The sequence below is a fragment of the Varroa jacobsoni genome, unplaced genomic scaffold (assembly GCF_002532875.2).
Source record: "Varroa jacobsoni isolate VJ856 unplaced genomic scaffold, vjacob_1.0 contig00006, whole genome shotgun sequence".
Lineage (NCBI taxonomy): Eukaryota > Metazoa > Arthropoda > Arachnida > Mesostigmata > Varroidae > Varroa > Varroa jacobsoni.
Genome location: NW_019214394.1, coordinates 1 through 27,903, shown reverse-complemented (window position 1 = coordinate 27,903; position 27,903 = coordinate 1). Strand labels below are relative to the sequence as shown.

The following is a 27,903-nucleotide window of genomic DNA, read 5'->3' as shown; positions in this document are numbered from 1 at the left end:
ACCTATTTGACTAGGTAAATTGGCAAGTAAGCAGGTAGTAACAAACGCATTGACGAACCTAGAAGTCACCTACTGACGAAAGGGCAGGACGTGATACGATATAGGGAGCCTTTTTGAGTGAGGAGCGCTATCTGCTACGGGTGGGTAAGATTCTGTTGTTAAGCCAGCTTCAGTGAGCTGACGGATCGTTATTGATGGTACTAACCAGTATGAATACGGCGATGACTACTGTGCGGTATGATGCACGAGAGTGAGTGGTATGCAGTATTAGCATTACAAGTAAGTTACATGGCGACAGTGCGTGCTTGGTAACCCTAGTAAGCTAAGCGGCTTTGAAGGTTCGACGTGGTGTGTCCTGCGGCCATTACTAACACAGCCGTTATGCTGTCGACCAAGGCGATTCCGGTCTGTTGGTTCTTTTAGGTTTAGCCGTCTGCTAAGATAAGCGTTACCTTGACCGCATCCGAGCAAAGCGATCGATTGTTGCAGGTAGAGCCAATTTGACGTTGATGCTTCAACAGCTTCCTGCAGCCGCTAAGCGGGCCACTACCCATGCTAAAAACGCTAAAATATCTATCGATTATAGCTCCAAATACACAGTTAGTTATTACTGAAATTCATGTGGCACAAAGGTATTGATAGTGATTTTTTATGTTTTCCGAAATTTTATAAGCAGCGCTTTCTCTTCAAATAATACGCCTATTGAGACTATAATTTTTCATACGTACACCGAATAACATGCACGCATACAGTCCAACAATTTGAGAATTTGATCACATTATCATGATAGATATATGGGCTCATATGGTGCGTTCTTCATATTTGTGTAATCTACAACGATAGACGTAATGCAACAGTTAAGCTGGCGTGGTCAATTCCTGCGAGGACACAAGGGCCTAATCAGGCGTCATTCCATTCAGACAAATTGTATGGGTAAAAAACTGAGCACGCGACAGGCACAGTCATTCAGGCAAACTATTCTGGAAGAATCGGATTATTTCTATCGCTTTTTAGGTCTAATGTAATCGATAACATTAATATTCACAACAGGAGGAGCTTCAAAAACATAGCATGCAAGAGTAAACGTTGCTCGAACATTTTTGTCCGACTTCTAATACAAGTAGATGAGTAATCCCACGTAGCACAAGCATCGAATTGGATCAAGATCGCAGCGGGAATGGTAAACGTAACATATAATATGATTCTAGAGCGTGATTTCGGTAACCTAGGCCACATTGGATATAGGGGTTGTGCATATTTAAAATTCGTTTATTCTAATGATAGAAATATATGCTCGAACAGTACGTTTCCTTGACGTCAATGATATCATTTTTAGGTGCAGATTAGGCAACTTTGCCTTAGCAGAGGTTCTAAAAGTCTACATAAATGTATACCGTCATTGGATCCTATAAACAGGTTTGCCGTGTGTTCAAAGCGCGATCCGTACGCGGTCGACATAATGGAAGAGCGAAAATATCGCCTAACAGTACTATTCTGTTGCACAGACGCTGAAGTCTCAGGTTAGGCTAGCTAGGGCAGCTAATAGCTTTTTTCCAAAGTTGTATGCATCTTTCAATATTTAATAACAGAGCAGGTTTGCTTTATTATTTTAGCGAAAACTCGGCAAGAAAGGAGCGGGTATCTAGAGGGCAAATTATCGTCTTTGATCTTCAGCCGGCTTACGTAAAAGCCTACGCTTTCGTAAAGCACCTACATATACAAAACACATCTGTGGCTCGTAGCGATTTGGCAGAATTACATTTCAACAGCCTCGTTTGCATTGTTTGTCAGTACCTCTATCAAGCTGTCTTGATTTCTTAGTGTCTGGACGATTGTTCTGAGCAGGGCATTTCATTGCACTTACTGTTATCTGTTCGCTATCCTTGTTAAACATTATCACATCTAACCCGCCCCGAGAAACGGGTTTACGGTATCTATAGCATCGTGTGCATAATCTTAGTGTATTTAAGCAGTGCATTGCTTACCTAGATAAATAGGTTTCGAAAACTGATCGGAGCGCGCTTCGGCAGAAAAACAAAACAACAATTGACTATTTTCGATCTGAGAACGACAAATCTTTGCTAACAGCAGCACAACAACGTGATGGTAGTCGCCGTGAAGGCGGCCGCGCCATTGTCTTCGCCATCAATGCACGAACGTATTATTCTGTATTGACCTCGATTATCGACCCATATTGTTAATACAGCTGTGTAGATTAGTTTCTCAGGGGGGTGACGACTCAGTTGTTACGATCACAGCGACTTGTGGCAGTGGTGTTGCTATCCCCAAGCACTACGGGGATCTTAGCGCTGCCATTGCCTCCGCTTATAACCGTGAAGGCGGCGGTGATCTTTGCGGCCGCTCGACAAGAGTCGAATGATGGCGGCACGGCCCGCAGCGCCACTGGGGGGCACAACGAAAGCAGCATTGCAGCGGCAACAGGATTTCACGAGAGACCTTCTTCTGGCCGGTGGTGCCTTTTTCCCTTTAGTTCTGCCACCATTTTTGGTTGACTTTCGGCGAAACTTTACGGCTGAAGTGCTGTTGCAGCAACAGCAGCTCTACAGAGCCCACTACGATCCCGCATTTGTATACGAGGGCAAAAGCGTTAGCCACCACATTCATGTAACAACTCGATGAACACAGTGAGATAAATTAACTGACTAGTGACGCGTCGCCGACGCCTCGTCGCCGCTAGCGACCAACGTAATTCGTCCCCATCAGACGCTCGACAATATCTTTGCTGCTGTAGTTAGGGTCGCCAGCTAAATGAGACCAACTATAAACTTCTGTAGCAAAAACACGTTCCAACGAATCGGAACAATCGATTATATACACACATATAGTCTTACATGGAATGACAGGGCTGCGCGGAACAAGCGACAACGAAAACTATCGTCAACTTCTCGCAGCAACGATACGGTAATAAAACGTACTCCCGGGGATGGCGTCTGCTCTTGCTATCAGCGGAGGTTTATCGGGCGTCTGGAGCATTACAACTAATTGCTACGCAAATTATAATGGAACAGTACCAATAATAACAAGAGAAAGCAATGAAAAAACACGCCGCAGAGATAACTCGGGAATAATTCACGACTCCAGAGAATGGCAGAGCCCTCAGACAAATGCCCATCCGTCCTTCGGCCCGTCAGGCTGCACTCAGATACAACAACTCCTATAAGTTCTCGTTAACGAATGACCTTAACGTGAAGCAGCAGAAAAATAGTTGTAGTTGAGTCGATGCAACTGGCATAGAACCGGTGCTTTTCCATAGATTGGAGATACGTGGGACCACAGTGCCCCACGGCTCTCACAGACACCTTCTATAAACGGACAGACAAACATCCTATGCCTACTTTACTTCAGTATGTCTTCTTCTAGATACAGAACGCAGCCCCATCAAACTAAGACTAGCACGATATCGGCTTAAGCTATTTCAAAGTATCTACGAATTTAGGTAACACTTGAATGTTGTTTTGTAGTCGTGTCTGAGTCAATGCCGTTATACATAAACAGTTAGTCTGTGTTGTGAGAGAACCTTTTTCTGACATGCTGTACTAATCCAATCCGAGCACCGCTATCGCTGCAAAGTTTTACTGAATAAAGGCTGTTCCTTATCGACTTCAAGCGTGAATCATGAGGTCGACTTACCGGCCGTTTTTTCAGGCACTATTTATAAACTAGCTGCTGTATGTATGCGACCGGTACAATCAGTCCAGTCAATGAACACCGTAATGGTCCGTACACAAACTAAGACATGTCTGCATCATCATGTTAGACTATTCACAAGAAGTATATCCAAAATACATACTCTATTGAGTGAAATATGGGCACCTTTACGATTTCTATATCCGCACAAGTAGAAGCACCGTCCCTGGCTGACGAAATGAGCTATTCATCGTTAGCGCGTTGTGCGGCAGGTAACCTTTGAATATTATATCACCAAACACGACCATACGACTCTTCCTCGTTTACAGTATAAAAATTGCACGTCTAGCCACGACAGGGGCGATGTACGTTGACTATTCGTGAGCATCGGCTACCGCTCCACTGAACCCGTGGCGCTGGATACTTTTTAATGTGTAAATCAATTTCATGCACATATTACATGCTTTTTTCATAACATAGTCGTTAATCTGTAAAACAATTTGTATTCAAACAATACGCAGATGGGCTTCAAACATACGAGATATTTAACAATAGGGACTATTGACGACGAAGCGCTATTATTAACTGGCAATGCTTGGACTTCACGCGGATTCAGTCTTATCACAGACAGAAACAGTGCGAGCTCCCAATCCTGTTTCTTGTTTCATTGTATACGTGTTGTGAAAGCGGAATGACGAATGATAACCGAGCTATTCATTAGCTATCAGTAATAAGATAATAGATCATGAAGTCTACATGGTGAACTTTGGCCCGATTGAACTTCCAGCAACAGTAACTCCACATATTCCTCGGGCGGTCACATGGACTGAAAAAAGCATACCATTAGGCATAATGCGTTTTGCCACTGGTAAAGCACGCGGCACCCGCAGCCGGCCATTCTTGGATTTTCTATTTACTATAGCACCTAAAACAGGCGGTAGGCAAACGCCAGACAGGAAAGGGCCACGGCCTGCGGCTAACAAACTTCGTTAAGCTGTCGGCCGTTACGTGCAGTTTACCGTTAACAGGCGTTTCTCGCTGTTGTTTTTCCGTAGCGTCGAGTCTTGCCGATGTCGTTGTTGTTGTTGCTGCTGTTCGCCGTTGTCATCTCTTCCATCGGCATGGCCGCGTCCGCCCTAGAACATTTCTATATCAAAGTACGGACGCGTATAGCCGAGCAGCCGGGCCAATCGATGTACAATAATGAGAGCAACCGTTTTTGTCGCTCTTTCCAGCTTTTTGCTGGAAGACGTGGTGGGCGCATGTTGCCTTCTATTTTCTTCTCCGTAAAATGGTCGTTCACATAAGTTTACTCCAACGAAGCTATTGCAAAAGCCTGATCCGCGTGACGTTTTCGTCTCCTTGGCATTTATTATGTCGGTTAATATAGCCTCGCTCTCGGAACAAGCGCGCGAGTTAATGATGCAGCACTTGATCCTTCGCATTGCTGACGAGATGAGTCTCATCCCGGCCCACAACAACGACGATGAAGATCACAATAACAACGTCAGTAGGAACGAGAGCTACAGTGGTTACAATATCAAATACGCTAGTCTTCCTCGCAGTGTAATTTTGCCGGCCCAGCCGCTGTTATTAGCGGTGCTGTCGCTATCTCCTTTCAGTGAAGTCGCGACGGTGGTCGTGCTGCCGATGATAATTGTAGTATCTGTGTTGCGCTATCGGCACCGATTCTTTCAGCGGGAAGTTACTCCGACTGCACTTCGTTGTTTTTGTATGCTGTTAGAAAAACATGGGCAATATCAGGGCAAAGAACAGGGCGAGCAGCGAAGGGGAAGGAGTTTGTGATGGCTGTGAGGAGAAGAGGACATTATAGGCATACTTCGAAGAAAATGACGACGACGAAAATCAACAGACGAACAAAAGGGCAAAGCAAGAATGTAGATGGGTCTTCATTACTATATCCCCCCTCCCTTGCAGTAAAAGGTCTCATTGTTATTTGCGCTGGAGCATGGTATTTCATGGCGCTTGGTAACTGGTGTTCGGGACGTCATGGCACTGCTACTTTTACAGGACAATTAGTTAGATCGGCGTGCCAGCAGATTCATATGAGAACATATGTTGTTATAGTAAGAAAAAGCGCAATGGCAAGCAACCAGATGAGAGGGAGGCGTTGCTACGTGTGTGGCGATTAGCATCTTTATGGTGATTATCTAAAAAAAAGTCGAAGTAACAGAAACTCGGTCATGAACTATGTGTGGGTCTTATGGTAACATAATCTGCGCGGCAGCAGTTGTTAGGCCTATGTGCTAAAGTAAAAAAATGCTGGCTTATTCATGTAATACAAAGTGCCATAATTCACGTATCTATATTAGAATTGTCTGAGTAAATACAGAGTAAAAATCATCAGAGCTATCAGATGGATCGTCCACACTTTTACATTGTTTGGTCCCTGCCATCGCTGTCAAGTCTGAGTTACTAGTTTTTCTGCCGATCCCGATAATGACGATATTCAAAGTAGTATGAAGAAAAACATTTATAATATCCGTTAGATAATTGACGTCGTTCATGTTTTCTCTATTTGGTCCGTCATGCAAAGCACGTCTTCAGGGTGTCGACTGCAGAGACATTTTTTTACCATATTTTTCGGCGGGTGTCGTAGATTGCATGGAACCAGAGGAACGACACTATTCACCTACGCGATATTCGTTAAATTGCTCGATGCAAGCATATAGAGTCCGGGCGGGTATCGATTATTGCAGAAATTGGTATCCAACGCTTACTACCACGACCACCGATTTTGCCATATGATTCAAACATGCATAGCTATTTAAAAAAAAAATAAGATATATTAAATCATAAATGTTAGATTATTCTATGGTTGTAGGATAATGGAATAGTCGAGCATTTGAATTATACCTGAGTTATTATCTCTACTGCGCCTTTAACAATTGTAATTATCTGATTCTTATTTGGTCTCTGCATTGTTATCCTGAATTTGCTCCATCCTAACCATTCTCTCAGTCGTCAAACGCTACAGAATACGTCATTTTCGTAAAGATTGGGCATAAACCCCTTTAGCAAAAACGTCACCTAAAATAAAGCATGTCACTTTTGCAGACCCATTTACGCTCGACCGATAGAGCTTGTTGGAAATCCTGGTGCACGTGATGAAATGGATCCTCACGCGTCTACCTTATTTTCAGTCACACAGATAAAGTAAATGCTTGAATATGCGTCGGTTGAATTAGATACATCTTCGACGCATCCTTGAACTTTTTCTTTAAGCTTAAATAGAAAAACATAATAACACTTTTTTTTTCTCCTATTATATAGGCTTAGATTTTACTATACAAATAATATATCTTCTTATATAATGTAAGCGCTATTTCTATTGCCTTAAAGGGCAACGTGTTCTATCTGTACTGATTCACACACTTAAACAGTATAACTACTTTCGCTCGACCGTTATTACACCCGTTGACAGACCGCTTGCATGTAATAACGATGTATCTTGCCAGAAACTGATCCCAACTATGTGGCTCTGTTAAAAGAAGAAATCTGCGGCTCTATTGAACAGTCTTATATGGAAGAGTTGATCGGAACAAGTGCCATCTAATACGTTGTTAAACCTGCGCAAGCTTTCCCGGACTCGAGACCGCTTTCTTAAGATGTCTAGTATGCTAGTAGAGCCTGCTTGCATTTAAATCGTTGCACAAAAAAAACAACACGCGGCAGCAGCAGCAGCAGCAGCAAAAAATTCGGAAGTAAGAACGCCAACGAAAATATATTTTCTGTTGATGTACGACATTAGCGGCACAACTGCAAGTTACAGAACTTCATTTACGATACTTTACTTGAAAAACGCTGTGTCATACTTTTAGGAAAAATCGATTTTCAGGTGTTTTCCACTTTAAGAAAGCGTCTAGACTACGCTGTATAGGAAGAGACTTCTGGCACTTAAGAATTTTTAAATTTTCCATCAGTTAAGGTTTGGCCTTAGACAAGCGTAAAAGTCGTTGAACAAAATTATGAACGTGGATCTTTAGCCACTGGTTCATCTGCTGCTGCTTAGAGATACGATGTTATACCTCCACAAAGCAATTATATCTTCACCACTGAAGCAGGCCTAGCGACAGTTTCAGAGACAAAATCGCCGTTTTTTTCGTTACGCTCCAAGAATTAGGAACTCGCCCATCGACGTCGACAGAACAGCAGCAGCGCTACGAACGCGACTTGTATACAGAGATATAGATGTTGTTACTAATATTATTATTTCTATAACATTTTCGACTCAGTTGTCCTTCCTTTGCACGCCTGACTTCTTGCCCTTAAACAAAATTATCCCAGAGGAAGGCAGACTATTTATAAAGGTACATAAGACAGATCTCACTAGAATATTAGGCCTTTACATTATGGCCATTGTCATTCATTGTTTCGCTTCTAGAGACCTGGTAAGTGCCAATGTCGTCGACACCACTGCATTCGCCCATTCTGCAGCCGTCCACCCCACGGTCAATCGTTTCAGCATATTGTTAAAAAATGGCGAATTTTTATTAAACCTCAGGCCGGGACGTGCCGCTGTCGCGGTAGCAGTTGCAGCGTTCACTATCCAATATTTCATTTCCTTAGCCATTTTTCCATGCGCAAAGCCGAGGCGCATCGGCAAGGGTAAACGAGAAACGCAAGTCCCTATGGAAGTAAATGGGTACATCTAATGGACCCACCATAATTCGCAGTCTTGTAATTATTCAGGAAACGTTACAGGAAATTACAGAAAACTACGACGTGACACGTAATAGGGGAGTGCTGCTTTGCTGGAAAAGAGATGAACGTTTCCAGGGAAGAATATTGAGTATTTTCATCTGTTTCGAATGCCACTTAAGTAGAGATACGCGTAAGAATAGCTAACGGGAAAAAGGATACGTCACACAACTGTAGAAATATATTGCTTATACAGATCGTTGATACAAGCTCATGTACGTTGTTTTTGTGGTCGGGTGTACACCGAGTTAATCGACAGACTGCACTGTGATTAGATACAATGTTTAATTACAACGATTCAACAATATTTCCCTCCAAAAAAATAGGTATAAACTATAAGGAATTTCGCTTAAAAGATTACTCCTTATCGTGAAGTTTTTCGTCACGTCCAGTTGTGTGACGAATAGAATTCGCTCAAGAACTTGGTGAAATAGATGTATCTGACTATGTCACAATCGAAAGCTTTATGCGCATCTGTACAGCAAAGCTCGCGAAGTCCGTTGTTAACCTTCAGTATTAGCCCTTAGTTCCACCGATATCGGCATAAAAATCTTCTATTATTTCGATATCTGTATTTATACAGTCAACCATTTGCACCTGCAAGATTCACGCTCACGCTGATATTACACGAAATGGGGCTGTGTTATATCGTTGACGATATAATTCTCTCTTGCAAGGATCTCAAATGCCAGCAACAGCATGAACAACGTCTCTAGCAAAAACAGCGACCTGTCAATGGCATTTTCAGGAATGGCCCTTCCTCTTTTTTACACTGTTTCCTGCCATCGTCATCAGGCCTGCTATCACAGGGATCGCTGGACCAACGCCAGACCTCAGGACGGCCTGGATCAAGCGTCGAATTACGGAAACACAAAGAGGCACAGTGCTCTTAGTCGCTCTTGTATATGCTACGTGGGCATTGTTATGGACAATGTGTAATATCGACGCACCGTACCGCAAGAACCGACGCTCATGTACAACAGTTATATATGGAACGTATTGCACAATAATATAATCTACGGATATTTATAATAGCGATATTTGTAGGACGTAGTCACACCAAACAATGTCGCGACGGCGTTTCAGATCGTTGAATGATAAGCTATATTAGAAAGCCTAACGTACGGGCCATCTTTGTCATAACTGAAACATCTTCCAAACCCAACTAACCTTAAAAATTTGAAGAATATTCTAATGTTTAAATAAAGCTATTTACGCTGCTTAGCATGGCATGGATAATGAACTTGATTTTCGCTTCTTGGAGCCTGGCTTCTGTAATATTACATAATCGTGTTTGTCCTTAATTTTCGATCGGCGTACACGTTGCGTTTCAAGTGAAAGGACCCAACTCATAATTAGATTTGCACATTATTTCGTGAATCTTCTTTGGGTAATCATCAATTGATAAGTATTACTTACACAACACGTGCTTTCGATCTTTGTTTTTCTCTGCCTGGCTAATTACATCTATGTGGGTGTACGACCAATGCCACACGGTCGTGGCCTGACTAGCTTTTACTACGCACGAGTGAGGCGCACTATTATCGCACCGCTCAATAGCAACTTGAATGCTAGGACTACTTAGGGTCGCCTTGAGGCTCAGTGATTTGTTTTGTTATTTTCGTTGTTGATGTTGTAGTCAAAAGATGGCGACAGACCGTAACTATGATGACAACAGTGCTCTGCCGTGTTCCTCAGCTGTTCGATTGTGTCGTTGATCGCTGCTGGTAGCAGCGAACCTGCTATGCGGAACTGAGCGGGTGAAATCATCAACGGCACCGGTGAAAAAATGATGAATAAGCGCCAGATAATTAGCTGGAGCGTCATGCAGAGGCATAACGATGCGATTGTATATTGTATATAAATAAAAACATACCAATTTATAACCACATACATAGGCGTTATATAAAATAAACTTTAACCCGTTCTATTTTAGCGTGTTCTCATGAGCTCATAAATCCATTCACACGGATAGACGCTCACAAACGTACGCATGATGCTATTAGAATTACTGTATAGGGTGTTCATATGGGAAGAGACAAAAATAGATTCAGACGGAGCGTGCTGTAGGAATAGGGAAACACCAATATCTGTTTATTACGGTTTTAATCGTAATACAAGCACAAACGATTCCCGCTATTACGTGGAACGGGCGGATCAAAAAAGTAAAGAATACCCTGAGCGAAGTTCAAACGAACTGTCAAAGAACCTATTAGAGGAGCTTGCTGTTGGCACGAAATGGCTCAGCTTTTGTCGGTAATAAAATCGACACGACGTAATGATCGAAATACAAAACGGCCAGTTTCGGTAACGTGTTCAAAGATCGAGTCCTAATGATTCAAAAATATTGAGTGATCCTTTTCTTAGAATGATTATCGTGTGCTACAGAACACATAATACGAGTACGAGCTGGCCTAAACTATGGTACTAGCGTTGTTCAGTAGTTGTGGTAGATATAATCAGGGTTCAACCACACGACACATCACACAACCGGGCCGATGCTTCTGACTTGAACGATTAGGATACTATAGTATACACAGCATTACATTAAACAAGTTAAGGTAGTTAATGCAGGAAGTGACATCTCTATTATCTATGCAGCTTGTCGACAGAGTACTTCTCATAAGGGGCCCAAATTTTCTCAGTCCTAAAATCCGCACTGCGGCTGTGCTGGTCTTTTCTAGCTGCGTGATGAAGAAGGGCATCCTTCGCTCTTGATCAACGAACGAGTTTCGGAAGTCGGAGCAAAATGTCTAAAAGCAAATCTTATTACATCTCCACGCTGTGATTAATGCAAAGGGCACAGGTGAATTGTTTTAGATTATGTCATCGGCCACTGCTTGTTTTTTAATTGCATGCGGCTCCATAGGACGAAAATACGTTTTATCTCTTTCTAAAGGTTTCCAAATGACTAAGTCACTGCTCGCATACTTTGACCGTCTGTGAAAATTTCTGTCAGTGGCATTAACTTACCAGTAAATTGAACACGTTGCCAAATCTCCAACCTCAATATGGATAAAATCATAAAGTTTACTATCTAAAATCAAGTTAACATGTCGTACCGATTGTTTTAACAGTGTTGAACAGAGTTATAGAATGCAAAAAATAGGTTATAGCTAGCCATCGTAGATATTCACATCTTTCAGCAAAGTTACTTGAACATGCTGCTCCTGCCTACCCCGTAATCGAAGTACTATAGTAAATATGCAAAGAAACTGTAGCAATAGAGACCATTAGCTCTGTTATGGCCCATATTCACAGAGACCCAATGAAATTTATGATTTAGTTTATCCACATTACTACTATTAAGCATTGAGGGTAACCACTGATTACGCTTATGGAACTGGGTTGTTAGCGGTGATGATAATAACAGTCGCATGGCATCAGAATGATTTCAAGAATCTAGTGTCTATATCACCGAAGTATCGAGATTAAAGGAATAAATATCAATTTAAAGAACAAGCTGGTCTGCCACCCCCATTTGCGTCGCGATTTGGTATTTTGCAACGACGATTCACGGTTTGCCATAAAAAGATATCATTAAACAGCCTCTAAACAACAACCACGATAAAATGACCATTATGACAGGTACGACAATAAGCGTATGAATGTTAGCCTCAAGTGCCGCATTTTACAGCGGTTATTATAAAGGTAATAGCTAAAAATTACTTCTAAACGAAGCGTCTATTCGAAGCAGTGGCAGTTTTTCTAATGACTAGAGTATTCTGGAAATAAATAAAAGGAAGGTGAAATATTCGCCTGTTCTCCAACGTTTATGACAATAGAAAATACGCGTCTCCATAAATTAGCAGAGTGCAATTATGGTATTGTGCAACCGCAGATCGCGGAAAATACGAATACATAAATTCAGGTAAATTTCATCATGACGCATCGGCAATCTGGTGAATCCCAAGTCTAGATAGTGCCTCAGCCCCCATAAGCACTCCGACCCGACCTTCTACCCCACAGTTCTACGTATTCGTGCGCTTTCGTTTGAAGTTTACGGAAAACAGAATTCAGCGATTCGTAGAAGGGCAACAACAATAGCAGCTCCGACCACCACAGCCGTAGGAGAATCACATTTTCGGTAAAAGACTCCTTCGTTCCTACTTCTTAAACTTTTGGCTTTTGATCTTGTACAGCATTAGTGGTCAACAAAATGACGTGCTGGGCACTGACACGCAGCTGTATGCCGTTCGCGCAACGGCCACAGTCCGACTCACTTCATAGGCCATACAAGATGTAAGAAAGGAAAAAAATGACAAAAAAAGGAGGAGTAAAGAAAAGTCAAAGTGAGCATACCGGCGAGCAGATTTGCTATATCACTTTTGAGATCTTTATGCTTTCTTGCGTCTTTATGGTAACAATGATAACATTATTTTCTTGGTTTTGCTCTTCTTCGCCTACTTGGAAGGAGAGAAATTTAACCGTAACTATGTTTTATTTTTTTTTTACGATTATTGTTATAAGTGAAACCACGGACACGAAATGACGACCATCAATGAGAAAGTGAGTCAAACTTTTCACTGAGCACCCGATCATTTTTCCGGCCGAGGCCGACTATCGTAGCCCCAGTCGGGCCCTCGCCAACGATGCTGTCTACGTAGTCGATCAAAGCTAAGCTAGAAAATGAACACGGGCAGAGGATTTGTGTGAATGGCGAAAGGTCCCCTCGTTTGCTAAACTCAAGACACCGGCATCACATTCGATTCTATTAGATGATATGTATTCTAGTTTTGCTGCTAGCGCTGTAGAAAGTCTAGTAGGAAGTAGGGAAAAGACATAGCCCCTTTGAATTCAACGGTCAAATTTATTGAGCCATTCAAATGCTAGCTGGACAAACCCTCCGAAAGCTATCGGCTAATTTGACTTCGTCTTTATTCCGGGCATCGTTTAAGTTAAAACTCTGTTCAAGTTTTGTCATAAAGTGTCATGCAATTTTTACTTGCGTTTTCGTTCCCTTCCCAGTCGATTCGATACCTAACGCTTTTTCAGTCGGCCAGTAAGTAACTTTGGCTTGTGTAGCTGCTGGCCGTTAACAGCAACGCAAACATCATGTATATGCTCACAACAAGCTAACAATGTATTCTTTGCCTCATGCTAGATAATGTCGTCAAAGTCTGGAAAAATTCTCGGACCTCCGGCAACACGCTTTTGCAATTGACGGCCTTAGTTGATACCCTAATTAGAAGGTTTGTAGTTCATGTACTATTAGTTACTCTTAGTAGGAGTTATTATAATTAGGAGCTCAATTGGCAAAACCCACAAACAAACCAAGGCGAAGACATGGTCTGGCTTCGAAGGGCGAAGTACTGCATTGAGATGACATGACGACTTCGAAAAATATTCGATACAGCGCAGCCCATATTAGACTACTGGAAAGGAGCCATTAGCACGACCAATAGTAATTAAACGAATAAAATATATCATTCTTTATTATTCGAGGCTATCTTTGTAACTGCAATCCTCCGTTGCAGAACGCCATATTTTTATCGTAGACAATTTTCAGATTTTTATTAGAAAAGTGCGAAAACGTGCAAGACGAGCACACGCTGAAAGAGACGTTGAGTAGGCTAAGAAAACAGGTCTATGCTAAGGATACGCACGCAAATTACATCCTATCATTTCGAAACGCCGGCTAGGTGGTGACAACTCAATTGTTGTGTTCTTTCATGTCCCTACTACCATGGCGAAACTAATGTATGTGTAGCATTATATGCTTCGACCAGAATCGAGCGTATTATCGTGCACGTTCTATTAGCTACCTCATTAATTCGTACCTAACTTGATTCAACCAGCTTTGAAATTCGGATTGTTTTGACAAAGATTTTACGTAAGGCCTTACATTGGTCTGCGAGTCCACGATTTAAGTCCAAGTGTAATCTGGAAATTCGACAAATCGTTCGTTGTTTTTTTTTGGCCGATTAGATGTAAAGGTCTCTATGTTAGTTTTCAAGGTTAACCGTAAAGCGCTGCAGTAAGACTATCAAATCTAAGACATATGGTGTTAATCTATACATACTTACCACTGATTAATTAAAACTAATAGCTGCGTTTGAATGTGACTAGCGTTCGCTGAAGTCGCAGCAATCCTTTCGGTTGGAGTCTTTTATGCTATTTAGCGGTCTAACTTTGTGTGTCCTTGTTTACTACAAGAAAGGCATCATAATAGTTAGAATTTTTCGTTCAACATGAAATAGTTATGGAACAGACAAGAAGATCTGTATTCCGCGAGAAGTCGAACTACGCATATGAGCTGCGAAAATCTACATAGCGGTGAAATATGTCCCTCTTAACTTATTATTGTGGCCACCATTTTGTGTATTATTTCCTATCCTACTTCGTTTTGTCCTTTTATCCTCCTTCGTTTGTCCATTAAATCGGTATTGCCTGTACTCATATATTGTATGTGATTGCATCGATGTAACAGACTCGATGATATTTGGCCTGGCGTCCTAAAGGACGAGGTGATGTCTCTGTTTTCACCCTCCCATCGTTGCCCCAGGTGCACAATCGTCAATATTAGCTCACCTATTTACTACTGAATTCCAAACAGACAGTAACAAGGTTGTGGGATGGTTTCTAGACCACCAGTCACCTTCCGGCTACCTCATCCAATATGTATCTATCCGGCAGACCTGCGGACCATTTGAATTTGACAGCATCCGACCCTGTCCCATACGTACGACGAAATCATCCAGTATTATATATAGGTTGGTATATAGTAGGCCAGTATAGGTTGGTCTATCAGTTTCTGGAAGTCACTAACCTAACATTTAGGTTGTTCACCTTCTAGTAACTTTTATATATGATGAAACTAATCTGCAACGACCTCCGCACTGAGACAAATCGCAGCTGCTGACGTTCAAAAACTCGATGAAGAATTGCTGCGTCGTCAGATTTGCTTCTACAAATATTAATATTACGTTTACCGTATACGAAAGTCGACTAACACAATCGCGATTCATTCTCCCAAGAGCTGGTCTCCTATTGAAGACACAGCGGACCCACAGTGACCACCGAGAAATCGACAATACCGATACAATGACATACGAAATATTACTCGAGAAATATTATTCAAAGTCTAAAACCTGCTAGGATGGCGGGTCGTCCATTGAGGCTAACTTTTTCTCGCATTTGTAATCCTCTCCCCTGTTCTATAGAAACCTGTGGAATTGCTTTCCACAAGACGTTTCCATAGCGACGTTATTGTGCCATGGCACAATACTAGCATCACGTCATATAATTGGGCCCTCATGAGGCATAATTGTTTATTAGTGGGATGGTCGCTCATCAACATTCGTTATTGAGCCCCTAGGCTGTCTGTGTTGTGCCTGCATGAAACTAAAATTATATTTATATTGCATTGTGTTATACGCTTAGCAAGATATCTAGTGAAAATATTCCGAAAGTATTTGATTTTATTTATGGTAAGTGTTGTTTTGCCTATTGACGTTAATGACGTATTTGTAGTAAATGTTTGATATTCCCTTGCCATCGGTATGCTAGATAAAAGTGGTGACTAAACATCAAATATATTTGCCCGAATACTATTTCAGAGCATAATTTGACTAAGACCACACGTACCACAAAGGGAAAACCCTTCTAACGCGCTTAAATACCGAGACAAATACTTCATATAAATCTTTGTCTCCAAAATTGTTATTGATTATCTGTCGTCACACATGTTTTTCCGCGTTCTACCAGTGTTCATACAAATAACCCATTGATATCATTTATATAGCACACGATTTGCCATAAAAACACGTAATCAAATTCGTCTAAATTAGCTTTTCCATTAACTCATGTCTACTTCAAAACTACTAAGAGTTGCAAGATTTTGTTTCTGAAGCATTGGAGAAGGGCTGCTTCTTTAATGCTGAAAGCTCTCCACGACGAACCATATATGTACATATAGATCTGTGTGTGGACACTTACTTTGGTAAGCAAACGTGTGAAGAGCGAAAAATGTGACCGGGGGGTAATGGTTTCTGTGGAACCTTACACTTAAGACGTGCAGCTATTAAGAGCTTGGTGCCACCATACGGAGAAAAAAAAAGTAAACTTTTCCTATTTTTTTGCTGAGCGCCGCACCGAAGCTGACATATTGTGTGTCTACTCTTTATGCGAGAAGAGGCATTCAGCGAATTCCCACCAGCATAATGCTGTGTACGCCAAACTAGCCATAAGCGATAATCTATATGTATAAGCTAAATATCGACTGCAAGAAGGGACGTGATGCTTGCGCCCGAACTAGTTCTCGCGGAAATTACATCAGAATATTTCGAGTTCCTAAGTATTATGCTTCGACTGCTCTGAAAAACCTAGTTAGTCATCTCAGAGCTGTGACAATTTTCACAGTGACAACAACAACTGGTTAAAAGTTCAAAAGTCCTTTATTGTACGCTGAGGATAGACGAACTGCTGCTTGAAGGTACGTATCGACCAAACGACAGAAACCGTCCATTTGACAGAATCTATAATGTCAACATTTTGTGCCAATCCCCATTTGTGACGAGGAGAAAAATCATCATTACTCCTACTCTGTGAGGGTAATTTTCAGCGAAATCACAAAACGATCCTCATTGTGTTTTTCTAGCGCGCCTCCTATTAGAACTAGCAGCATATTGAAGAAAAATGGTAGTTTAAGTTAAAAGCTTTAGCTGTTGAACGTTGCCATTTTTGTACGGGCTTCTGGGGTTTACGAAAAATTATTCGTTGCCCTCTTTTACCATTTGCCGGATGCAAATTCCTGATCCGAACAAAATCTAGGTAATATCTACCAATACATACATGAACTAGTTCATGTTAGTCATGTTTTTAGTTCAAAATAATCTTAACACACCTTTTGCGACAGCAAACGCTTGCTTGCCGAGGCATTCAACCTAACCGCATTAAATCAAATTTTATTTATTTACATTTGCTGGTAGTACTCATAATCTTCATTCAAACTTAAATATAAATACGGGTCGACAATTTTTGTATCCCAGTATCAAAGAGGGTATACACAGCCATACAAAGACACATCCTGTCATATGGGTTATCCGAGTCTTATTGAGTTTACAAAGCTACTTTGAAGTATTTGCCAGTCTTCGTAAAGATGGTACGATGGGTCACCGCGCAGTGTGGATCTTGTCACAATCTGGAGCACATATATCGTCGGGGTCATGGAAATCTAGTTTCGAATATACTATGGAACCTAAAGCAAGTGTCAATATATTGTCTATTTAGGAAGTTCGACCCTTTCTACTCGTTATCACATTCGGGACAAAGAAATTCCAATCTATCATAGCGATTTCAGTTACTGAGAACTCAAAGCGACAAGTCGGGTCTAGGACTAGGAGATACACGAGGCGATTTTGAGACATGGTGTGTAGTCCCAGTGCTCCTTTTAGAGAGGAGGCTTATTCGTAGTTCTCCACTGCGCGATCTTCCCAAATGACGCGAAAGACATACATTGTGATCAAAGCTTTTGTAGACTGAACGAGCTGAGACTGTAACCAAGGGGGCTGTAACCAAGATGTATTGTAACATGTGACGCAACGGGTATGAAGTTTAAACTCCAGTACAGGTTATTCATTTTTTGAAAAAAAAAAATATTTTTATTGACACACATAAAGTATAAAATGTTATGAGTGTTAAAGTGAGGCGGTGGTGCCACTTAGCAATTTTGCTTTCCTGTCTCGATTGGCGAAAATGCGCTCCTCACTATTGAACTTCGTTATTACCCAGTGTTTTATGCGGACGTCGTCTGCCGCTTTCCGATTGGTGTGACTCATTCATATGCTTAAATTCCCGCTGCTTTGAACGGTTAGCACGGACACGAATGACAGTTGCATAATTAATACGTTCGTTTAGTTGAGCATAGACCTTCTGTGGACCTGCCGGTCGTACACTTGCCTACGCCCCAAGGATCGAACGTGGACTCTGCCACTACTTAATAATAGCCCGCGGTTCACTACTGCTGCCGCTTCTATGACTCGCTTTTTTTTTACCTCGAATTCTATTATTTCTGTCTGGTCGTTTCCGAACTTCGTTTGACTCATGGTATGGTTCAGGGACGAATAAAATGGCCGTGAACCGTCTTTGTGAACGGAAACGTCAGGCGTATGATCTCTTATATGCGCGAATGTGAACTTAAGCACCACACTTGAGCTGAACGAAAGTATACGACTGACCTGATTTGTTATGTGCCTCAATAACAGAAGAAACAAGGCAGAAAAACAAAGGCATAACGTACAATATAAACAATCCCATTTTCAACCCGTGAATGTGTAGTGACCTTCTTTGGGCTAGAGGCCAGACACTTTATAAATCATGCGAATTAGTACTCAAAGAAAGACAGCTGGCCGACTTGTGCGATGGGGAGCTCGCGCTCACATCTCCAGAACCAACACTCTTTCTTGTTTTCATTGGGAAAACTCAGGATTGAGTTTTTCGATAACAGAATCTCTACGGCTACTAATGTTGATCATGGCTATACACGGCAGCGTTCATTATAAGACGCAGTTGTATTGGCGTTACATACCTGCTGTGTTAAATCTGAAGGCGTTACCGCAGTAAAGAGCTTTTGGTATGTTACCAAAGATCTATCTTGACCGCCGCAAACTTTAACTTTGGTAGATATATGCTACTGTAGCCTGCGTCACGTAACGTAATTTAAGCATAGTTACGTCTAATAGTTGCCTAATGGAGCAACGCAAAGCGAATGTCCTAAAACACGGAATGAGTTCCAGACTAATGCATGTTTTTATATCCAGATTACATAGTTGGTTATGGCAAACTATAATCTTTATACATATTATTGAGAGATTAAAAAAATAACTATTATTCATACAGATTTGAAACATCCAAGAGTGCCTTAGGTGAGAGACATTTAAAATATATTTCTTTGCTTACTCATACCTGTCATGCAATATGTGTCACTGACGGGGCTTGAACCGGCGGCCCCTCGCTTTTTCACCAGCGGATTCATTTCAAGCTACCACGCCAACATATAAGAAATAAGTTCAGCTAAGCTGATTATGATTAAGAAAATATGATTATATTTAATTTTCGGCTATTCTGATCTACCGTATTTTATTATATTATAAATTAATTATATTATAAATAATAATAAGAATAATAATAAGTGGTATATAGTGGTTGAGTAACAGTGAATATAAGAACTTTGTACCCAGCGTATTGTTTATGTACCCAGCGTAATACAAAAAAATCACATTTTTTATTCAAATCGTACTTCCGATGTATTATCTACAACTAATAATAAATGTAATAACGTGCTTATGTGCATAGCGTAATACAAAAAATCACACAAATGTAATAACATGTTTATGTACCCAGCGTAGTACAAAAAAAATCACATCTTGTTTTATTCGAATCGAACTTATCAACAGGGAAGGTTGGAAAGTAAGCACCAATTTTACTGAGGAAACGCTTTGAAAACTGACTCGACCTACACAGAAAAAAGGTATCAGAAATGCGAACAGTTAAAGCACGTACATCGAATTTAAAAATGTCCCACATACGGTGTCTTCGTTATTAATAAGGATTATTACACCTAAGAGCTAGAAAAATCGCCAGCGTAGCAAATCACTTGTTTAATATTTAGTCCATGGACCAATCGCACAATCGTATGATGTCACTATTTCGCGCAATCGATTCATGACGACGATGACATGGCGCTTCACCGAATCAACATCCCAGCAGATGCGTTGCATCCGTTCCGCCAGTAGCAGTGACGTGTGGCTATTTGTGGTCAGGGAAACGGCAGAACATGGTAAACGACAAAACTGTACCCGCAGGGGGATAAAGTAACAATTACAGTTTTTGAGCTATCCGCGCACAAACACGCGCTCAGTCAAAAACAATCACGCCTAACGTAACCACAGGCAGTTTATTTATAATACACGCACGCAGATTGCGACAGCAGAGCAGCCAGAAGAAGGCAAGCACGTTTGTAACATCTCATAGTACTACACAAATACGATTCCGTTGGCTTGACTTAGCTTAGTTTCGCTGTCTGTTTTTCAGCGTTCATCACCTACCTTTTTTTGGGCCTCAGCCGCGAGTCCACTCTTTGGAGCACGGTTCTCTGCCATTATTAACTATAGTATCAGGAAGTGATTTCCCTAATCAGATATTGTCTTTTGGCTTTGTTGTGTTTGTCGTTCGAAGCTTCGTTCCTTCTATCGAACAAATCCCGTTACTCAGAGTTCATTCATCAGTCAAAGCGATGCCAATTATATTGCTGTCACTGCTCTACGCGCTGCGATAGGGCACTCCACTCATAAACAGACAGACAATCTGTGAATGAACGAACACTAGAACCACGTCCGTCAACGGCACAACTCGTAATGCTACCACTATGGCTGGTACTGCTATTATTGTAGTTGTGGATAGTCCATCGTGGCCGAGCACATCTCTCCGTTCGGCGGCAAGAGAATAAGCGACGGGCTGCGGCGGCAGCGGCGGCGCCATGAACCAGCACTGACGTCACCCCTATCACTTCGAGGGCCTTCATTGGACCTCCCCCTTGTTGCTGTCAGGGTCTTGCTTCCAAACGGGGCCATAGAGGGCGCTGCTGATGTTTACGTGCCGGCATACATATAGAACTGCACGCATGTCCGAAAGAGAGGATGATGGCATACGCTATGAGTGACAGTTCAGCGGGCGCAGTAAAGGCAATTGCTAAATTGAGTGAGGGCAAACGAACGCAGGGAGCGGCCACTGTCAGGGCGACCTTGACGCTTGGCAGTCGCGACGAAACGCATGTTGAAAACCACCTTCTCTCACGCACAGCAGAGAGACACAGATTCACAGTGTTGCTACCGACGACTAAAAAAAACTGCGCTGATAGTAAAGGACGGCGCTCCAAAGCATCGTAATAAGACGATATTAGGTCCCTGGGTAGGTCAGTTAGATAATTGGATGGATAATGGTTGGATGGCAGAAGTGCTTAAGAAGGTATGTTGGTATGCCGAATTGTCGGATGGAGACAACACGTCAGGCGCGACGGCAACCGCCAACATAATTAGATTTGTAGAGAGGAGGCCACGCCGCAGTATATCAATACGCGACGAAAGTGATCATCTGTAAAATGGTGCATCTCAATTACACAAGACAATTGTCTAGCTAGCTATCTTAAGCTTATAGCAACGACGATGTTGATTTTCACTGATATCGTTTAGGTATTTGGTAAAGTGAGACAGTATTCTCAGGCTTGTCCGTTGACAGTACATAGCAAAACTGATACATATGGCAAAAAAACTGTAACAAATGCAGAGAAGAATCCGGTGTAAGGTTTAAACGGGTACTCTTATGTAAGATATTTGGTACATACGAAGATTTGAGTTGCTGAACAAACTTAAAACTCACTAATTGTAAAATATATTCGAATGAAATCGATTTGTTCCGTAGTAATCTGTTTGAAGACGGTTTTGCATGTACTGATTCCTCACATCATACTCTAATGGAAAATTACCATGAATATGAACTTAATAAACCTGCCCCTGAAAGCCGTGTACTTACCTGAATCTTCGTCAGAATCCTTCGTATATTATACAGTGCGAAATATAAGTATTATATGCTTCTATATGCTTTAAATGCTTTACATACTTATAGCAGCTTTCATCGAGGTATTTCAGGATTATTTTCTATTGTAACAATCATGTGACGGCTGACAAAATATATTTCATAAAATCTGAAATTTTTTTCATAATTCGAGCTCCGCACGAACCCAATATTTCCACGTAAAATGAAAAATAATTAAAGTTATTCCATAACGGGCCGAGTACTTTGTTCTAAACCTAAAATAAATTCTGCAGACATTTTAGTTTGCCACAGCTGTCAAAATTCGTCCATCTCTGTTTTATCGAAACTCTCATTGGCCAATAATGCCCATATATTGCAAATAAGAACAAATGTTGTTGATATTTTAAATGACAAATATACAAAACAGAGTGTATGAAATCTACTAATTAATTTATGCTATTAAAACGTTTATTCATACTATTAATGCTGTCTGTATGAGAAAGTTTTTAAGTGTTAAAATTCAGTATATTATGGTAAACAAAATTGACACACTTATTGTTATTGTACACTGTGCTGTTGTAGATGCTTTTACATTGGCAGGCTGATGGACAGAACCCACTTTTGGCAGCATCTATCTGTTGATCTACAACATGGTAACTGGTACATTCGCTCTCACTACGGTGCAAGCAAAATTTTCATCAGGCGAAGTCGATGGAGCATGTAAGCGGAGAGTTGAATTTCTAATACTGGTTATTAATATTCGAGCGTTTTCTGAAATATTAAAAATCATTTTAGATATGTTGGATGCTCATACACACACATTTTGTTACTGGTAATCCGCACGGTCTCATAATGCACGCTTAGGAAAACAGTCTAGCGTTTGTGATAGGAAATGCTCAATAAGGCGACGACACGTATACAGAATCGTGCTAGGTCCGGTGAGGCCATTATTAATCGACTCCACTTATGTGGAACTTATTCGCTGTTATATAGGGAATGCGATGGGAGCACTGTGCTTCATGCGGCACATTATTTAAAGAAGAAGGTACGGTTGTATAGTCAAGTATTGTCTAAGCGAATAGCCGTATTGAAACTCTTCCCTAGCCGCTAATTTGCGATAAGCGACAACCTTCAGCCAACAGCGAGCACTAAAATGTTATTTATTCATCAGCTTCTTTTTCGGTATGTGTGTCAGTTATTTATTCATATTTTTTGCTCATTAATTTTGTAGTTCATTTGAGTTATGGAAGGGCAAACACACACTTTTTTAGTTTATATGTATTATATTTTCCAAATATTCCTCATTTGAGGCGTCGTAGTAACCCATTCAGAACTTAGCGTACCCAATTGGACCCAATAGCCATATCGACACACTAGATTGGTTATAAAACTAGAAAGTTGATTTAAGCTTTTTTCCTCTATAGGGAAAGGTTTGAATCAAATAAGAATGCGTTGTCACGGGTATCATAGGTTTTGCAAATGTAATGTTTATAAAAGATTTGTAGTTCTCATACATAAATTGCAACTACAACAATTTTCACAGGCAGAAACTATTTCGATTGCTGTTTCCATTTGCAGCGCAACAGCGCCTTATTTGGACATGTTTTTCCGCGCATTGTACATGTGAAACTGCGCTCATGGATCACGCAAAAAATGTATTATTTGCTTCGACAAGCAAAATCGGATTGCGACCGAAAGAGACGCGCATGCATAACCAACCTACTTTAGTACGTTGCGGATGATCTAGAATATTACTCTCATCCTAATTTGGGCCGTGATGACAGAAAAATGCATTTATGTGTGGAGCCCCGTTCAAATGATAGATGACAGAAATGAGTTAACTTCAGAAGAATGAAAGGAAAGGGGGCTTGGCATACAGTTCTGTCGAACTCGATAATTTAACAATCATGTTTGTCGAGCGAAAACTTGCTTTTGTATTTGCAGTGGTTTTAGTTCACTCGCTCACGCATTCATTCGCGTGATAACTGAGCACGCAAGCCACTTGAGGTGCATGAAACAAACACCTGTTTGTTTCCGAGAACTTTTCATTCGAAACGAAATTCTGAACGATTTCTAAATTAAACTTGTCGATTTTATGCCTCTAATTTGTAGCCATTGTCAAAAAAACTCGGAGCCAGAACTATAATCTTTTTTTAAAGCGACAGATAAGAACTTTCAAATACATTGTACTGTTTATCATCTACCTTTTTTAGCATTTATAGTATGCGCAATCTATATTATTATTCAATATTATCTATATTATATTACAATGCAAAATTAATCCCGCACCATTAGATCATAGAAACCACCTTGAAAAGGCGAAGGACAGCGAATTTTGGACTTAGTATTACATAGTATATCAGTATTAGATTGTTCGTTCAATGCATGTAGAAAATGTAGTTCAATATGTCTTTTTTTAAAGCCAAGCAGTTCGGTATATTTGTATCGTGTAAGGCGTAGGTCCGATCACTCGGATAATTGTTCTATATAGTTTGTTAAATTTTAAGATGGCATGTTAGATTTAAAGAGACATCATACACCGATTTGTTATCTGGGAACGGCCTGAAAGCTCTTCTAAAAAAGCTATCGGCAAATAATTCATGGATGCAATTATGTTCTTAGCCACTTCATATCAATGGTCTCCTTTTGATTGTATTGGCTTGAGAAATTAGGAAGCTTAATTACAGCTTAGTACAGCTTAAGCATATACGACTTGTTAATTCTAATTTGCATCTTGTGCTACCGCGCAGCCGTAGTCACTACAGAATTACACAAAAAGGTAGAGTCTCTACATTAATATGGAACAAAGAAAGAATTGGGGGCTCCGGGAGGTACGCCTAAACCAAAAGTTAAGGCAGATTTTCCATGCCAGGCCGCGCATGACAAAGGTGATCTGTGCCGCTCTAGAAAAAAAGATTACTTTTGTATCGCTTTATTTTGTTTTTATTTGGGTTTTGCTTCTATGAACTACCATTTCCGTGATATTCAATTTACTAAATGAAATTCGTAACCGTACATTTGATGAGGTATTCTCAAGAACTGTCTGAACAAGGCGCTAGACTAGAAATCCTCGCGGTAAAAGAATAAAAAAATTGTCAAGGGATAAGGGAAATCATACGCAGTAATTTCGTATACATAGTCGCTTAATTAGCTAACAACGTAAGTGAAATCCTGCTTTTTTTATTTACTGAAAAAGCCCAGATGAACTCGCTTAGCGTTATATAATTATGCTAAAAATCCAAATAACATTGGAAGCGCTCCTAATGGTTCTGGTTAACTACAATAGGTGAACTTAACCCGATAAGGAAGCATTGTAATGGAAAGTGCATACTAGAGGGTACTCATTTTCACAATAAAAACCTTAAAATATATTTCCACGAGTCTTATATTAAGAAAGATCATACGCATGGATTGTTATAGTTAATAAATGTAAAGGTAATATTAAATTAAGAAGCGCAAAATTTTAATTACACAGAAACTCATTTGCCTTATGGGACGCATATGCTACAATTCGCAACCACACAGACAGAATAGATGCGTTTCGAACGGTGAAGCAAAGGACTTATAACAGCTATTTAGAATTAATATAAAATTATGTTCACTTTTATCAGTTAGATTAGAAAATTATTGCACAACCATATTTCGTATGAACATACATGACTAACTCTCGATAGATCTAAATGAATATTTGCTTACCGCGTTTTTTGCGAAGTTACGTAAGGACACCGAAATGTTCATTCTTGGTTGGTTTGGTTGGTCCACGAAAATTCGCAATGCTCCTTAATTTATAATGAATGCTGCGTAGTTATAACATTTAGAGACTTACAGCACCATCCATGTATAGATTGGTACGGCCTTCCGTAAATTTTCCTACTAGCTAGCAAGGCATTCATTAAAGGGCAAAGACTGAATCGTCGTTTCATAACCTCGATAGACGAGGGCGCCGTTGAGTGCAATCCCATGAAGCGTTTGTGTTTTTCGAGTTGATTTTGAGTCAATTTTAGCTACCTCAAATTCACGAGAAACAGCCCTTCTATACGTTAGCGTGGCTTTGGTGCACATCCTCGAATGTCGGATGTCCTTTTACTACTAATTAAAAACATCAAAATTTAGCGAGTAATACCGTAGCGAGGTTTGTGTCACTCTACGTGTACTTTAAATGTATTATCTTGAGTCCTATAAAAAAAAAAAATAAATAAAAAAGGTTCTTTTATATGATTTCTATGTTTGGTCAGCAACCGGAACTATTTTGGGGCCAGTTTATGGAATTTCGATTGACGCTTATTAGTCTGCGTCTCTTCACGACGAAACCCTGCGACTCTGCCACGAAAACCTTTTACCGTTGAACGAACGAAATCGCCTAATCTAAGGAAAATTGTTCAAATAGTAGAATGGAGCGTTTTGGGAGACGATCCGTTAATTTTTCGTGAACTTCATCTCCACTGTGCTCGTGAACATTTCTTTACGTTGTCCACGCCACTAAAAAATTACACTTGTGGTTTGCCTCTAACCGTGCAAAAGTACGCATCATTCGAGAGTAATATTTAGACCATTTTTTGTGTTTTGCATTCGGTACTTAAGCCTAGACATAGGCTGGTACCCAACATGAGCTAAAGTCTATCGACGCGCGGCTTCAACTACAGACCAACACGCGTCTTTATGTTCAGCGGTTAAACACGTTACCTAAACAGGAGCAATAAGTTTGTCTACTAATCCGTTCAAATTAGTTCTGGCATCGGCGAACATCTAGAGCCCTTCATAACACAGACAAGTACGAAGTTTTCCAATCTCCAAACAACAGAATCTCAATGTAATAGCTATGTGGTCTCGATACGGACGTAAAAGTATCCGGTTCAGCCAAAAATGTGCTGTAGCTGTGAGATTAAAGGTTGTACAGTGGTTACCCTTCGTAGTCAATTATTCGTCTATTTAGAGTAGTCCTTACTTACTGCATGGCTGCAATGCAACTGAATTTTATTATATGCATAGCCTGTTTGTTCGGTTGATTTTGATTATTAAGAAATTTCTCAAAAATAACTTACGTATCATTAAACAAGTCCCAAGTTTACCGGAAATACTTATTAAATTTCGGTTCATAATAAATATCACGAATAACCGAACTAAGTGCGTTAAAAGAAAGCAATGTAGACCAAGCGATTTCAAAGAGGCCAATTAATGTTTGAGTCACTATAGGGATGGGACTAGCTGCTATAGAGCAAAACGTTGGGTTCTTCCAAAACTTTCGAAAAGTGAAAATGTTCAAGTGCAATATACACGAAGCGCCATCGCGAACTATCAGAAGTGTATAAAAATTGCATATTAAGAAGTCAATATGTTGAAAACGTGTCTTTACAACGATTTGCGCACGTATGAAGTTTAAGCTTTGAATTTTCCTGCATCCTTTAAGGAGATTCCTCAAAAGTTCTATAGCAATTGAATGTCTTTAAAATGTATAGTGCACCCATTTTTGCGTTGATTCATGGAAGTTTAAAAGAAAAATCAATTAGGCAGTGGGGTTTAACTGCAAATGTATAAAAACTGGACTTGTTTAGATTGCTCCTCTTTAGGTCATATGCAAATTCGAAAAATCAGCGTTAAAAATATAACGTGACGGTAGTTGTATTCAGATATGTATCAGATATGCGACAGTATCCCGAGGCACGCGAATGATGATATCTATTGTGAGAATGCCACCTGGCGACTTACTGAGAAATAAAATACATTTATACATATTAATTATCTAGGGCAAGGTAAGATTGTACTCACTAGTAGACGTTCGAATAGTAGTAGCATTTCATCAGTTTAGAGATGTTAGACTTGCAGTGCTGTCCTATTATTTAAAGCGAGTTCCCGCACATTAATGCAAAATCACCTAAGATGCAGCTCGATTAAACTGCAGAATTTTTGCTTTAACGAAAAACGCTAGTGAAAGTAAGCCAAACATTGGTGGAAAATTAGTTGAGTAATGGTTGTTTATAACCAAGTTGGTAAATAACTATT

At 40.5% G+C, this 27,903-nt stretch overlaps 1 protein-coding gene and 1 long non-coding RNA gene across 2 annotated transcripts in view; one reads left to right on the top strand and one right to left on the bottom strand.

Moving 5' to 3' along the window:
* Chd64 (transgelin calponin-3) overlaps positions 1 to 20,828 on the bottom strand; it is a 29,315-nt gene extending 8,487 nt beyond the window's left edge. The window contains exon 1 of the mRNA XM_022850836.2: positions 20,418 to 20,828. Within this exon, the coding sequence (XP_022706571.1) occupies positions 20,418 to 20,471 (54 nt within the window). The 5' untranslated portion in view covers positions 20,472 to 20,828. The remainder of the gene's footprint in view (positions 1 to 20,417) is intronic.
* Positions 20,829 to 22,396: 1,568 nt separating this feature from the next.
* LOC111270560 (uncharacterized) lies at positions 22,397 to 27,876 on the top strand. Its single transcript, XR_002686349.2, has 3 exons — positions 22,397 to 22,623; positions 22,897 to 23,085; positions 23,482 to 27,876. It is a non-coding gene; the product is annotated as an uncharacterized LOC111270560 (long non-coding RNA).
* Positions 27,877 to 27,903: the final 27 nt, after the last annotated feature.